General features: G+C 40.9%; 1 protein-coding gene across 3 annotated transcripts in view; it reads left to right on the forward strand.

The window, feature by feature from the left end:
* Window positions 1–932: 932 nt before the first annotated feature.
* The window catches only part of LOC130434070 (adenylate cyclase type 4), a 41,882-nt gene continuing 28,597 nt past the window's right edge, over window positions 933–14,217 (forward strand). For 2 of the 3 annotated variants that reach the window (XM_056763995.1, XM_056764162.1), the window contains exons 1-2: window positions 933–1,004; window positions 13,554–14,217. The exon at window positions 13,554–14,217 is cut by the window's right edge and continues 29 nt beyond it. In XM_056763995.1, coding sequence (XP_056619973.1) covers window positions 13,773–14,217 — 445 coding nt within the window. In that variant the 5' untranslated portion in view covers window positions 933–1,004; window positions 13,554–13,772. Of the gene's footprint in view, window positions 1,005–13,338 lie in introns of those variants that run through there. The other variant, XM_056764084.1, reaches the window with a different exon arrangement.

A 14,217-nucleotide genomic window follows, 5' to 3' on the forward strand; every position in this document is an offset into this window, starting at 1 on the left:
GGGCGATCTATTTACGTTGGCTTATCTTCTCCTAGTGGCCACAAGTTGTTGCTTCATTTGAGCATTGCTTTTGACACCATTTTTCGACTTTTAGTCAAGGTTGGAATAGTTTCTTAACTCTGAATCAGTATTTAATGTAGAGTTAATACAGCCAGCATTAGCCACGTTGAAAGCATACAAATAGTCAGACACAAGCTAATGTGGGTTTATTTGGTTAATTTTCCTAAGGGGTGCAAAAGCACTATTCAGATGTCAGAAGCACATGTCAGACCATATAAGAAGTACATTGATTTATGCAACAACTATTCATAACATCATTGTTTATCTGGGTATGTGTGTAGTTTGTAAATGTTTCATCTAAATGTGCTTTTGCCTTTGCACAAAATGAAAGGAAAGTGAGAAAAGTCTGTGTGCATTTCACCCAATGAACCCTAGAGGCCAGTGTTTCATACGTCATGGTCAATATCAAAATGATTAACATCACTATGACCACCCTCTGGATGCTGTTTTCACTCTCTTCTGAGTTTTATAAGGTTGTTAGCTATAGTATTAATAATAAAAAGTAATCATTAATAAAGGTTGGTTATTATTATGAGCATTATTCCTATGTATAAACTGATAAAGGATGTTGATGCAGTCAAATATTTTTTCAAACCCCTGATCAGTTTGCAATGAAGAATAATAAAATGTTTATATAAGGACAAGCATTGAAAATCTTATCGGGGGGCATCCCATGTGTCCTTCAATATACTTTTTCTTCACATTTGTTCTATCGCACGCATACGTGTCATCATGTGGTGTATTATACGCTGTCACTCTATGAAGTGTTTTTGCATGAGGAGTGTTATGGTGGGATGTGGCAGGTCTTGGGTTTGGCTCTGAACTGTCATGTCATGTCGTCCAACCGGTTTGTCTAGCTCCACCACAACAACAAAAGATGAAACCGCACACTATTTTCAGAACACAAGTAACAGCAAGTGATCGCAAAGACCGGGGAAACAAAGGTAAGTGCATTTCAGTCTGCATTTTAAAAGAAAAAGAATCGTGTATATTCACAAAGTTAATCTAAGTTGATTTATGGATGACCGGAGCCGTATGTTTATATTCTAGTGATGTGATATGATTCGTGATTCATTGAATCCATCACTTCAGCTCTTATTGTGATTTAAAATGGCCACAAAAGACTCTTCGACCAGACACATAAACAAGAGTATTGCTCTTTTTTCTGTCAAACAAGTGTTTGTGTTCGATGAAGCTTCAATTAGACAAAACAGCGCCGGGTTTCCAATCTTACTCAAGAGTCATCCGGCTGAAAACAATCTTGAGGTTCTTGACCTTTGTTTGAAGAGAGCATATTGAAGTTGAACTCTTACGCAACCATGACCTGTCAGTGTATGTGAAGTGGGGGGATTGGAAGCTGACAAGTGTAGAAAACAGAGCTCGAAATATTTCAAATGTTGCGTGCGGTGTTGAAAAAGTAGACAGACGTATTTTGACAGTTTTGTGTGTGGGCAATGTTAGTCGATGTGCTGACCTTTTGAATCATCTTTACGTCAACAAAAAAACAGTGATGAGATGTTCTTAAGCATCGTAGTCCCATCGCTTTATTTATTATTATTTGTATTATTTATTTGTTATCTACTGCAGTTTCATTCATGGGTTTTATTAAAGAGTGAACAGATGTTTGGAGGAGAAGCTCAAATTCTTGATGACATTTCTTTGTTTGTCATTTTGTTTTTGAGAATAAAGGGAATTAATAACTGTGTGTATGGACTGTAAACCCAAATGTTTAAAATAATGGAACAGATTTAGTCATGTAAACTTAAAGTTCTACCTGGAATACTTTTCTACTTTCGAGTAAAATATAACGATTAATTTCGATTCACTTGAAGTTTTGACCAAAATAAATTGATTTGCCCCTTGTTCAATTGACTTAATTTAAACATGTTAATTCAACACAATTGGTCGAGAAGGATTTTCAATTCCCGGCATGCTTTGCGTCAGACTGCGTTAGGAGAGTAAATGAAAAAAAAAGATTATTTGATATGTTTTTACTCAAGTTAAAGACTTGTTAGTGTTTAATCTTTAAGATTAAATTTAGAAGAGATTGACATTTTTTTTAGTTTTGTGGTTACCATTGTTTAGAAGAGTGGTGCATGTACTTTGGGTCTGCGAAGCTTATTTAAGCATATTTACATGTATGCATTTGGCAGACGCTTTTATCCAAAGTGACTTACATTGCATTATCCTATACATTTATACATAGCAATCCCCTTGGATCCAACCCACAACCTTGCGTTGTTAACACAATCCTCTTACCACTGAGCTACAGGAATGCTGTTAAGACTGAGAATGTGTAAAATTAAGAAACCGAAGGAATTTAGATTAATTGACTTAAACATGCAATTTTGTTATACTTATTTTATTAAAGTTCTGTCTGCTTAATTCCATAATAAGGATAAATGTAATATTTAAGTCATGCTTGCCAAGATTTTGTTAGAACTTTTCCTTAACAGTAATCAAAAAAAATGAAAATGAAAGTTCTGCTTACTTAAACCAAGAGCCTCTAAAACGTTTTTGCCAACTTATCCTGGTTTACAGTGTGCCTAGAGTCATATGAAATATGTAAATCATATGTAAATAACATGAAGCCCATAAAAAGACACTGACACCTCCAGAGAGAGAGAGAGAGAGAGAGACATGAGGCAAACTCCACAAAGATAGATCATCTAGCTAAATTTCATTTTGAACATTCAAATGGTTTGTCTTTCTGATGATGATTATGTTTGATTAGTTTATTATGTGTGTGTGTGTGTGTGTGAGGACAGATACGGCGGGATGGAACTTGCTCATGCTCTTGTGTGTGTGTGTGTAAGGTCTGTACAAGAACTTCTCTTTCATAAGATACGAAGCTGTTCACTTACAATAGACATAAAAGAGCCTTTTGTTAGATGTTGACTCACTTTCTATGATCACATGAGCTTAATTACTCACCATTCAAAAGACAAATCTTCTGATCCGAGATCAGTGACAGGCCGAGCAAATAAAGCCCCGTTAGACTTTCCAGGGCTGACCAGAGGTCATTTCAGTCAGCGAATAAGGAAGTAAAGAAACGTCCGTGCAACTCAACTCAACTTTATTTATATAGCGCTTTTTACAATTTTCATTGTTACAAAGCAGCTGTACATGAGACACATCGAAAACAAGTATGAATTCTAAAGCAGCCCCCCCGGCCAGGCAGATAATATGAAATAATATGCAAACGGTGGTGAGGAAGCCAAAACTCCCATCGAGAAAAAAAACCTCAGGGGAACCCAGGCCCAACCAGAGGATTCCAGTTCCCCTCTGGCAAAAGCTGCTGCCTCTGCACAGGCTCAACAGTGCTTGCATAACAAGGCTTAATAGAAATATAAAAATTAAGGATTTAAGATTATCATTAACAAACTAATAGCATTTGAAATGTTGTAGGAAAAACAAAGTTGTCGCGTCCTTTATCCAGCTCTATCATCTTAGCTCTTGTCAGGTCACCGCTTTCCATTCTCAGCTCTGCCATCAGGTCTGGGCATGAACTGCATCCTGCGGTAACCTTGGAACAAAGAGACAAGACTGGCTGAGAGTAGAGTACTGTTCTGCACTCTTTGATGCAGCAAGTACATCATTTGTTGTTGGATGTGTTCCTGGTTCCGGTTGATCTAAATAATGCAGCCTAAATCCTCTGAGGATTAATATTATGGAGGTGTAGTGTATGCAAGATTAAAAAGATGAGTCTTTAGTCTAGATTTAAACTGACAGAGTGTGTCTGCCTCCCGGACCGTGCAGGGAAGAATATTCCAAAGTTTAGGCGCTAGATAAGAAAACGATCTACCACCTGCACTTGATTTTGAAATTCTAGGTATTACCAACTGACAGGACGCCTGAGAGAGTAATGTACGTGGTGGTCTGTAATACAATAGAAGTTCATTCAAATACTGCGGCGCTAGACCATGTAGGGCTTTATAGGTAATAAGCAAGATCTTAAAGTTAATGCGATGCTTTATAGGTAACCAGTGCAAGGTTGACAGAACCAGGGTTATATGCTCATACTTTTTTGTACGTGTAAGAACTCGAGCTGCCGCGTTTTGAACCAGTTGCAGTTTTTGTAATAGGCCCGCAGGGCAACCACCTAGAAGTGCATTACAGTAATCTAGTCTTGATGTCATGAATGCATGAATTAATTTCTCTGCATCTGACAGTGACAGCATATGACGTAATTTAGATATATTCTTAAGATGGAAAAATGCAATTTTACATGTGTTGGCGACATGGCTTTCAAATGAGAGAGTACTGTCGAATACAACGCCAAGATTCTTAGCTGATGACGAGGATTTTATGGAGCATCCGTCAATCGTTAAGCAGTATTCTTGGTTGTTACGCATAGCAGTTTTCGGTCCAGTAAGTAACACTTCTGTTTTGTCCGAGTTTAGTAGTAAAAAATTGTTACTCATCCATATTTTTAAGTCAACTATGCAATCCTTTATTCGATGGAACTGCTGGGTTTCGTGAGGCTTCGAGGAAATATAAAGTTGAGTATCATCAGCATAACAGTGAAAGCTAATTCCGTGTCGCTTTATTATACCTCCTAGAGGTAGCATGTATAATGCGAAGAGCAGAGGCCCCAAGACTGAGCCCTGTGGTACACCGTACTGGACTTGTGATTTGCGGGACACCTCATTGTTTATTGCTACAAATTGAAAACGGTTGGATAAATAAGACTTAAACCATTTCAATGCTATTCCGTTAATGCCGACGTAATTTTCGAGTCTATGTAGAAGTATGCTGTGGTCAATGGTGTCAAATGCAGCACTGAGGTCTAGCAGCACCAATAACGAAATACAGCCACGGTCAGATGCTAAAAGCAGATCATTTGTAACTCTTATCAAAGCAGTCTCTGTACTGTGACATGCTCGAAATCCAGACTGGAATTCATCATTAATGTCATTCCTTTGGAGGAAGGAGCATAATTGAGTTGAAACTACTTTTTCCAGAACTTTAGATATAAAAGGTAAATTCGATATAGGCCTGTAATTCCCTAGTTCTTTAGGGTCGAGTTTGGGTTTTTTTAAACGAGGCCTTATAACAGCCACCTTAAATGCTTTAGGCACATGTCCTAATGTCAGAGATGAGTTAATAATACTCAGAAGAGGATCTATAATTTCTGGGAGCATTTCTTTCAGTAGTTTTGTAGGTATAGGGTCTAGCATGCATGTTGTTGATTTGGATGATCTAATGATTTTAGACAGTTCATCGTGATCTACTGTAGAAAATAATTGCAATTTCTCCTTAGGGGTGCTGTAGTTAGTTTGTTCAGCGGATTTCACTACAGGTTGCATCGTTATAATTTTTTCTCTTATATCTTGGAATTTACCCGTGAAGTAGTTCATAAATTCATCACTGTTTTGCTGATAATCAGAATCTGACGTCGATGACGACTTATTTTTTGTTAATTTAGCCACAGTGTTAAATAAAAACCTAGGGTTGTGATGGTTTTCCTCTATTAGTGTTGAAAAGTAGGCGGATCTAGACGTTTTTATGGCATTCCTGTAGTTTCGATTACTATCCTTCCATGCTATACGAAATACCTCTAAATTAGTTTTCTTAAAGTTGCGCTCCACTTTCCGGGACGCTTTGTTTAGAGTCTGAGTGTGTTCATTATACCACGGTGTTGGGCTGCTATTTTTAATTTTCTTTAAACGCAGAGGAGCAACTGTGTCTAATATTTCCGAGAAAGTAGAGTTAAAATTTTCAATAGTAGTGTCAAAGTCCTAAACGTTTTTACTCATGCTAGATATTTTAGACAATTCAGGCAGATTATCGAGAAACGCATCTTTGGTAGTTGAAGTAATCGTTCTACCATATTTGTAACAAGGAGTTTGATTTGCAGCCGTAGGCCATTGAAGCAAACATAATATCATATAATGATCCGAAATGTCTTCACTCTGCTGGACGATTTTAACATCGTCCACATTTATACCATAAGAAAGTATTAAATCTAAAGTATGATTACGAAGGTGAGTGGGTCCTGACACATGTTGACTAACGCCCATGGAGTTAAGAGTGTCTTTGAAAGCCAATTCCAAGGCATCTGTATCATTGTCTACATGGATATTAAAGTCACCGACGATAAGGACTCTATCTGCGGCCAGTACTAGTTCTGATAAAAACCCACCAAAATCTTTATTAAAATCTGTGTGGTGCCCTGGAGGCCTATATACAATAGCTAGAATACATTTTAAAAATGTTTTGTCCTTAGTATTAGGTGTCGATACGTGAAGTACCATGACTTCAAAAGAATTGTATTTAAAATTAGACTTCTGAGAGGTGATACAAGAATTATTGTAAAGTGCAGCGACACCTCCCCCTCTACCTTTTAGACGAGGCTCGTGTTTATAGTAATAATCTTGGGGAACGGATTCATTTAGAGTAATATAATCATCTGGCTTTAGCCATGTTTCTGCCAAACAAAGCATGTCTTTTTATGATAGGTTATCATATCATTTACAAAAAGTGCTTTATTTGAGAGAGATCTAATATTAAGCAATCCGAGTCGTAACAGTTGATTATCTGTATTTTGTTCATGTTTGATTTGTTTAACGTTTATTAAATTACTTTCAAGAGGTTTACGCATTATCTTATGTTTGCTAATCCGGGGGACAGACACAGTCTCTATTTTATGTTGTTTGTAAGAAGGGATTTTTACATGTTGTATATTTTGTGTATTCGGTGACGCAAAACGGCAAGCAGACAGTTGGTTAAGCCATTCTGTCTCCTTCCTGACCTGGGCCCTAGGTAGTCAGACTTTAGCATTATTAAGACTGTGTGCCATATTTCTAGAGAGGAGGGAAACCCCATCCCAGGAGGGATGGAGACCATCTCGTTTCAACAGGTCAGGTCTGCCCTCAAAACTCTTCCAGTTATTTATAAAATCTATATTATTCTGCAGGCACTACTCAGACAACCAGCCATTTAGTGATGATAATCTGCTATAAATCTCATCACCACGGTAAGCAGTAAGGGGGCCAGAGAATATTGCAGTGGCTGACATCGTTTTTGCGAGCTCACACACCTCTTTAATATTATCTTTAGTGATCTCCGATTGACGGAGTCTAACCTCATTTGTGCCGAGATGAATAACAATCTTACTGTATTTACGATTAGCCTTAGCCAGCACATTTAAATTTGACTTGATGTCAGGCGCTCTGGCTCCCGGTAAACATTTGACTATGGTGGCTGGTGTCTCTATATTAACGTTCCGGACAATAGAATCACCGATCACTAGGGCACTTTCAGCAGGTTTCTCAGTCGGTGCGTCACTGAGCGGGGCAAACCTGTTCGAGACTTTAATCGGAACGGTTGAGTGATGTTTTGTCCTGCGACTATGCCGTCTCACCGTCACAATGTTTCCCAGCTGCAGGGGATTTTCAACCGGAACCGAGCTGTGTGCGCTAACACCGCTCGCATCCAAAGTGTTTTCTACAGTCCTAACACTCTTACTATCCTCAAATAAAGATGGGATGCGAGACTCTAATTCTAAGATCTTCTCCGTCAGCCTAACGACTTCCCTGCATTTATCGCATGCAAAACCCTCACCGCTGACAGAGAAGGCTAAACTAAATATATGACATGAGGTGCAAGTAACAACAATAGGAATAGAAGCCATAACTCACCGGGTATGAAGTGCAATCCTAACTTACCAAGGTTGCTTGATGAGTCTTAGTATATACACTTAAAAAGAGAAACAGTTAGCACACAAGACAAATAGGGGGAGATGATATTCCACAAGGTAAACAGAAGGCAAGCTAACACGCTAATATGCTAGCGGCTTAACGCTTCAATTAATATAGATTTAGAAAATAAAGTTATAAATAAGTCGGCAACGACAATGATAGGTAACTATAGTAAAAATACACTAATATTAAGATCAGGAACAAATGTGAGGTGAAGCAAGTGTCAGAGGATACAAACTAGCCGCCGGCAGCGATGCCCGCGGCATCGTGGTAACGCGCCAGTGCAGACTGTCGCGTTACCAGAAAAGGTGAAATAGTTTTCCAACATCACAATCACTTCAGCGTAAAGCAAATTTACAGATGGCGTGTCACAGGGACACTGTAAAACTTTTCTGTAATTTTTGTAGCAGGTTTGCCTTAACTGTCTGTAGATTTAATGTACAGTTTTGTTTCAAGCATAAACTTATCAAGTTTTTATATTTTTATTTCATAAAACAAGACTTAATATCTCTGGTCACTTTTCTTGTGGTGTATATGTTTTGTAATTGAAGAAGTTTTTTAATATTTTTACCGAAAACAAGAGAAAAATGCTTAGGAAGAATGTCCTATTAAGCAGTATTCAGTTGCAGTAAGTCTCTTCTTGCTCATTTTGAATCTCAAAAGTGTTTTGATTTTAATTTAAGTAATTGAAAACTGTATTTATTGGAAAACATATTAAGTATTAATTAAATCTACAGTAAGTTACTTGCAAACCTGCAGCAAAAACTACAGCTAAGTTTTACAGTCTCATATTCAGTGCCTATACAGTAGTATTGCATACATTGTATATTTGAATAGCATTTACTTTGATCAAATGCATAAAAGAGAGATACAGCTGAACGATTATTTCCCGAAAAACACGAGATTATGGAGGTGGTACAGAACAACAGCACTGTAATGAAGCACTTGCATCTTGAGGATCCATGAGCAGCTTTATTGAAACCAAGGTCGTACAAGCAGATTCAATCACCAGCAAACACTATCAAAGGCAAGACAGTTCGTAATCCAATGGCAGGCATAGGTCGGGGCAGGCAGCAGACAATCGTGAATCCAGTGGCAGGCGTAAGTCGAGGCAGGCGGCAAACAATCGAGTATTCCAGTAACCAGGGATCAGAGTCCAGAGACAGGCAGCAAACAGACACGAACGGTAAAGGCAGTCCAAGGGTAATTCACAGAAAGGCAGATAATAGGAGATAGCTCAGAAATGTTAACCGGGGCAAAACAAGACTTCGCAAAGATCCAAGGAGTGTACATGACTTAAATAGCTCCCACAATGAAGTTCAGGTGTGCAAATAATCAGCAACAGGCATGTGGGAATTGAAGTCCAAATAAGTTCAATATTCTTGGGAGGGAGCCCTCTGGTGGCGAACGGAAGAGTCTGCAGGAACCTCATTCGTGACAGAGCCCCCCCCCTGCGAGCGGCTCCTGACGCGAGGAGGCAAATGACGCCGGGGTCTTCCACGTGGTCGGGGTGCCGGTCTCTCCGGATGTGCTCTGTGAAACTCCGCAATGAGAGTGGGATCAAGGATATCTACCTCATTAACCCAAGAATGCTCCTCCGGCCCATACCCCTCCCAATCCACCAGATATTGTAGGATTCTTCCCCGGCGCCTGGAATCGAGAAGGTCGTGAACCTGATACGCCTCCTCGCCGTCCACTAGGATGGGTGGGGGACCCCGAACACCAGTCTGCTCCTCCTCTCCCGCTCTCGGACCACCAGCGGGTTTCAGGAGTGAGACATGAAACGTAGGAGAGATCCGATAATTAGATGGCAATTCAAGACGAAAAGAAACTGGTGTAATTTGTCTGATAATTTTGAAAGGACCCACATATACCATACATATGAAATTTCCTGCTGCCCCAGAATCAATTAAGGCTGATCTCTCTGCTCTCTACTTTCAACATTACAGACACTTTCATACAAGAGTTAGAATGATGCAATTGAATGCACGGACTCACCGCTTACGGCTTAGTGGTTAGCACGTTCGCCTCACACCTCCAGGGTTGGGGGTTCGATTCCCGCTTCCGACTTGTGTGTGTGGAGTTTGCATGTTCTCCCCGTGCCTCGGGGGTTTCCTCCGGGTACTCCGGTTTCCTCCCCTGGTCATGCATGGTAGGTTGATTGGCATCTCTGGAAAAATCGTCCGTAGGGTGTGAGTGCGTGAGTGAATGAGTGAGTGTGTGTGCCCTGCGATGCCCTGGCACTCCATCCAGGGTGTATCCTGCCTTGATGCCTGATGACTCCTGAGATAGGCACAGGCTCCCCGTGACCCGAGGTAGTTCGGATAAGCGGTAGAAAATGGAATTGAATGGTCTTGTTGGACATGTTGCTATCAGATGACCCTCCTGACCACAGTAAAGACACAGATGCAAACGTAATCGGCGATTTCGTTCTTCAGGAGTTAGGTGAGTGTAACCAAGCTGCATAGGTTCTGCTGGAGGTGTAGAAAGAGGGCTGAAAGTACTGGATGTCGTCATTGGAATCGGACGACGTGAACGAATGAGATTGTCAATCTGTATTGCAAGTTCAATGAACTGACTAAGTGTTCTTCCCTCGTCTCTGCAGGCTAGTTCAGCTTGAAGTTCCAGACTAAGCCCTTTCCGAAAAAGTAGTTTTAAACTGCTCTCCACCCAGTCGGTTTGAGCTGCCAGCGTGCGAAAAGTTAAAGCATACTCAGCGGCTGTGTTCTTTCCATGGCATAACTCAAGTAGCCGGTCATCTGCACCCTTGCCTCCTTCAGAATGTTCTAAAATCTCTCTGAACCGCAGCAGGAAGTTATCAAATGTAGGAAAAGCTGTACCATCATCCCTCCAGACCGCAGTCACCCATTCCAGAGCCTTGCCCTTGAGAAGTGAACAGACTAGTGCAATCTTACTAGAGTGTGATGGATACATCGCTGGTTGTTGGTTGATAAACAAAAAGCACTGTAATAAACATCCCTTACATTTACTTGTGTCGCCGTCAAATTTATCAGGCAAAGCCAGGCGAGGGTTGACCGATGGCAGCACTTGAGATAATGTCTGATTAACTTCCTGTGATTGAACGGGTACTGGGTTTGCTGGAGTTAGTCCAGCACTCCGTTAGTGTGGTTAGATGAGTCAGCTGATGTTGATGAATAGCAAGTTGGTTTGCCTGGACGGATAATTCTGTAGAAATCTGTTCCATAGCTGCTGGATCGTGGGTTGGCGAAGTCTTATGTAATGAAGCACTTGCATCTTGAGGATCCATGAGCAGCTTTATTGAAACCAAGGTCGTACAAGCAGAGTCAATCACCAGCAAACACAATATCAAAGGCAAGACAGTTCGTAATCCAATGGCAGGCATAGGTCGGGGCAGGCAGCAGACAATCGTGAATCCTGTGGCAGGCGTAAGTCGAGGCAGGCGGCAAACAATCGAGTATTCCAGTAACCAGGGATCAGAGTCCAGAGACAGGCAGCAAACAGACACGAACGGTAAAGGCAGTCCAAGGGTAATTCACAGAAAGGCAGATAATAGGAGATAGCTAAGAAATGTTAACCGGGGCAAAACAAGACTTCGCAAAGATCCAAGGAGTGTACATGACTTAAATAGCTCCCACAGTGAAGTTCAGGTGTGCAAATAATCAGCAACCCTGCATGTGGGAATTGAAGTCCAAATAAGTTCAATATTCTGGGGAGGGAGCCCTCTGGTGGCGAACGGAAGAGTCTGCAGGAACCTCATTCGTGACAAGCACGAGCACACAACACATCATCACATGAATCCCTTTGTGTTGTTTACTTTTGCACATACACGCCGATTGCTGAGAGAACACAGACGCATGACTTAAATTGACTTCCGGCATCTTTTAAACTGTTCCATTAGACTCTCTCTCAATGGCCAATAAATGGAATGGAACTTTTTTATATGTTGGAGTGCTAGGGGAGCATATCAGGTACAGAAATACTACGTCATACGTCCGACTCGTGTTTTAACAAGTTGACCAAGTGAAGCATGAGAAGCCAGCACGTTTAAAGTCACCATGAAACGTAAGTTGCGATTGACTTGTGGGGCAGGGCTTTATTTCTGATTGGTTTGTTGTATGTTGGGGGTGGAGGGGAGGGCTTAAAAGGTCTGGCCATTGGACAGTGAGTATAGTCCTTGCTCTTTTTTTGTTGCTGATGTCATGTGGTGAAGAGTTGTCATTGAGAGGGGGGGGCTTAATGTTTTTGAGGAAAGATTGAAATTGCTAATGAATGGTGAAAAAGTTGTGGTGTGCACAGATCAATCATTTATAATAATAATCACTGTGTAATTAGACACTGTGTAAAACACCTTTTCTGTTTGATTTCATGGTGACTTTAACAGTGTAAAGAAGTCATAAAGCATGACATGGCATAATACCTCGTCTTTAACCTTCAGCTTTATGCTTCAAACTAAATTAGGCTACTGATGAAATCAAAGTGATTATAAAAAGTGTGTGTGCGTTACATCAGGTTTGTCTGAGACAGTGGAGGTTATTTGATTTGTGTTTGTGGTAAATATATTCAACATATCCAGTCTGTCCTGTTCACCTCAATTCACTTTGAATGGGACATAATAAGAAGGTGTTATGGAGTTACTCACTTCATGTCATTTAAAGTGTGTTTTGAGTTGAAACTTCCTCTTTTAGTATTAGCTTTTGTTGTTTTTAGTTGAGAATTTCCAGCTACCCGTTTTAAACCCGCTTCAGTTTAGGACTATTGTTAAATGAGCGGCTCACTTTCAAAATAATGTTCATGATAATTTAGTCTCCCCATTTACATTACATTGAATTGATCACGCTTGACGTAGGCGGAAGTACCGAGTCAGTGTTTACAAGTTTTAAACGTAACTATGCATTACGTGAAGTCATGAACGCGCATCTCGGAACAGACCAGGGCCAGCATTTGTGTTTATGAAGCGTATCATTTTTTTTTAAATGACCGATCACTTCACTAGACCTTTATTCATGGTCTGTGTGGTTTAAAGTCCTTTGAAGCTGCACTGAAACTGTCATTTTCAACAGTTTGGAGTCCATTGAAGTCACTATATTGAGAAAAATCCTGGAATGTTTTCATCAAAAACCTTCATTTCTTTTCCACTAAAGAAACAAACACATAAACATCTTGGATGTCATGAGGGTGAGTTAATGATTATGAACATTTGTTTTGAAAGTGAACTACTCCTTTAATGCAATATGTCTGAGCATTTTCATGTAGCTTAGGTTTCAAACAATATTTAGAACTAGATATCAAACGACAGAAACGTTGATGCATTGAATAACGAGTGTTATCTGTTAAACAGTCCTGTAGGGAAATGAGCGCATTTGCATCGTTCTGTGTGTGTGTGTGTGTGCGTGTGTGTGTGTGTGTGTGTGTGTGCATGTGTTTGTGTGTTCGTTAATGCTGAATATTTCTTATCTTGTCATCAGAATGTTTGTATGATGTATTCATGTGTAGCCTAATTTACATCTTTTTATTTGGCTTCAATTAAAGTATCTTATATAAGCAACAACTTTATTTGAGACTCTTGATCTTTTGTCTCTTTCCAGCCAAACCCGCGTGACGTCACATTGAGCTCTTATTGTTTCACCGACATAAAAATAGCACAAACAGGTTTCCACCGTGGGCTTGACGTTGTTCTTCTGGTTCTCTGAGTCGCACCTTTTGCATTGACGTGCTGTTTTTCATTGTGTGGACAGCTGCGCGTTTCACGCGTCTGATTGCCGCGTGGATGTTGACCTAATTGTCTTATTTACCGTTCTATTCTTCCAGTGCAAATATGGCTCGCACATCTGCCACCTCTTGGTTCAGAGAGTTGGATTCACTTCAGGAGAACCTTCACATCGCGGACTGAGGCGCTTCAAACACACAGCGACATGATGCGCGGACTTTCTAGATGTCCTTTATTAATGCGCGCGTGTGGTTTTATTTATTCGGTCGTCTTCCTTAAGCACTACGGGAACAGGACACACTGAACTCATAAAAAACGCAATGTTGGAAAACTCCAAGGTTTACATAGAGCTCGGAGTCGCCAAAGCGAAGAGCGCTCCCGAGCCCCTGACTCTCCAAACGTCTCCCGGAGATGAGAGCGCGACCGATCTTACCGTGACGGGTAACGGTCCCGAGGCCAAACCCTCCACGAGTTCCCCGAGGTCCGACGGCGAAGCGTTCGATCTCAACAGGTCCTCTGGAATCACAGCGGAACGCGTCACCGACAGCAGGAAACACAGCGTGGGAACCATTTCTGGGACCTCCACGGATGTGTTCTCTCAAAGTTCGGACAGCAGATTTTTAGTGACCCCACTGAGCGATGGCAAGAGATCTGGCGACGGACCGGCGTGTTTCAGAGCGGTGCGCAGGGCGTTTCTGCGCTGTCTGGAGGAGACGCCGATCATGGTTTCGGGATTAGTGCTGAGCATCCTCTTCTGCGTCACCA

This window comes from Triplophysa dalaica, chromosome 1, assembly GCF_015846415.1.
Source record: "Triplophysa dalaica isolate WHDGS20190420 chromosome 1, ASM1584641v1, whole genome shotgun sequence".
NCBI lineage: Eukaryota > Metazoa > Chordata > Actinopteri > Cypriniformes > Nemacheilidae > Triplophysa > Triplophysa dalaica.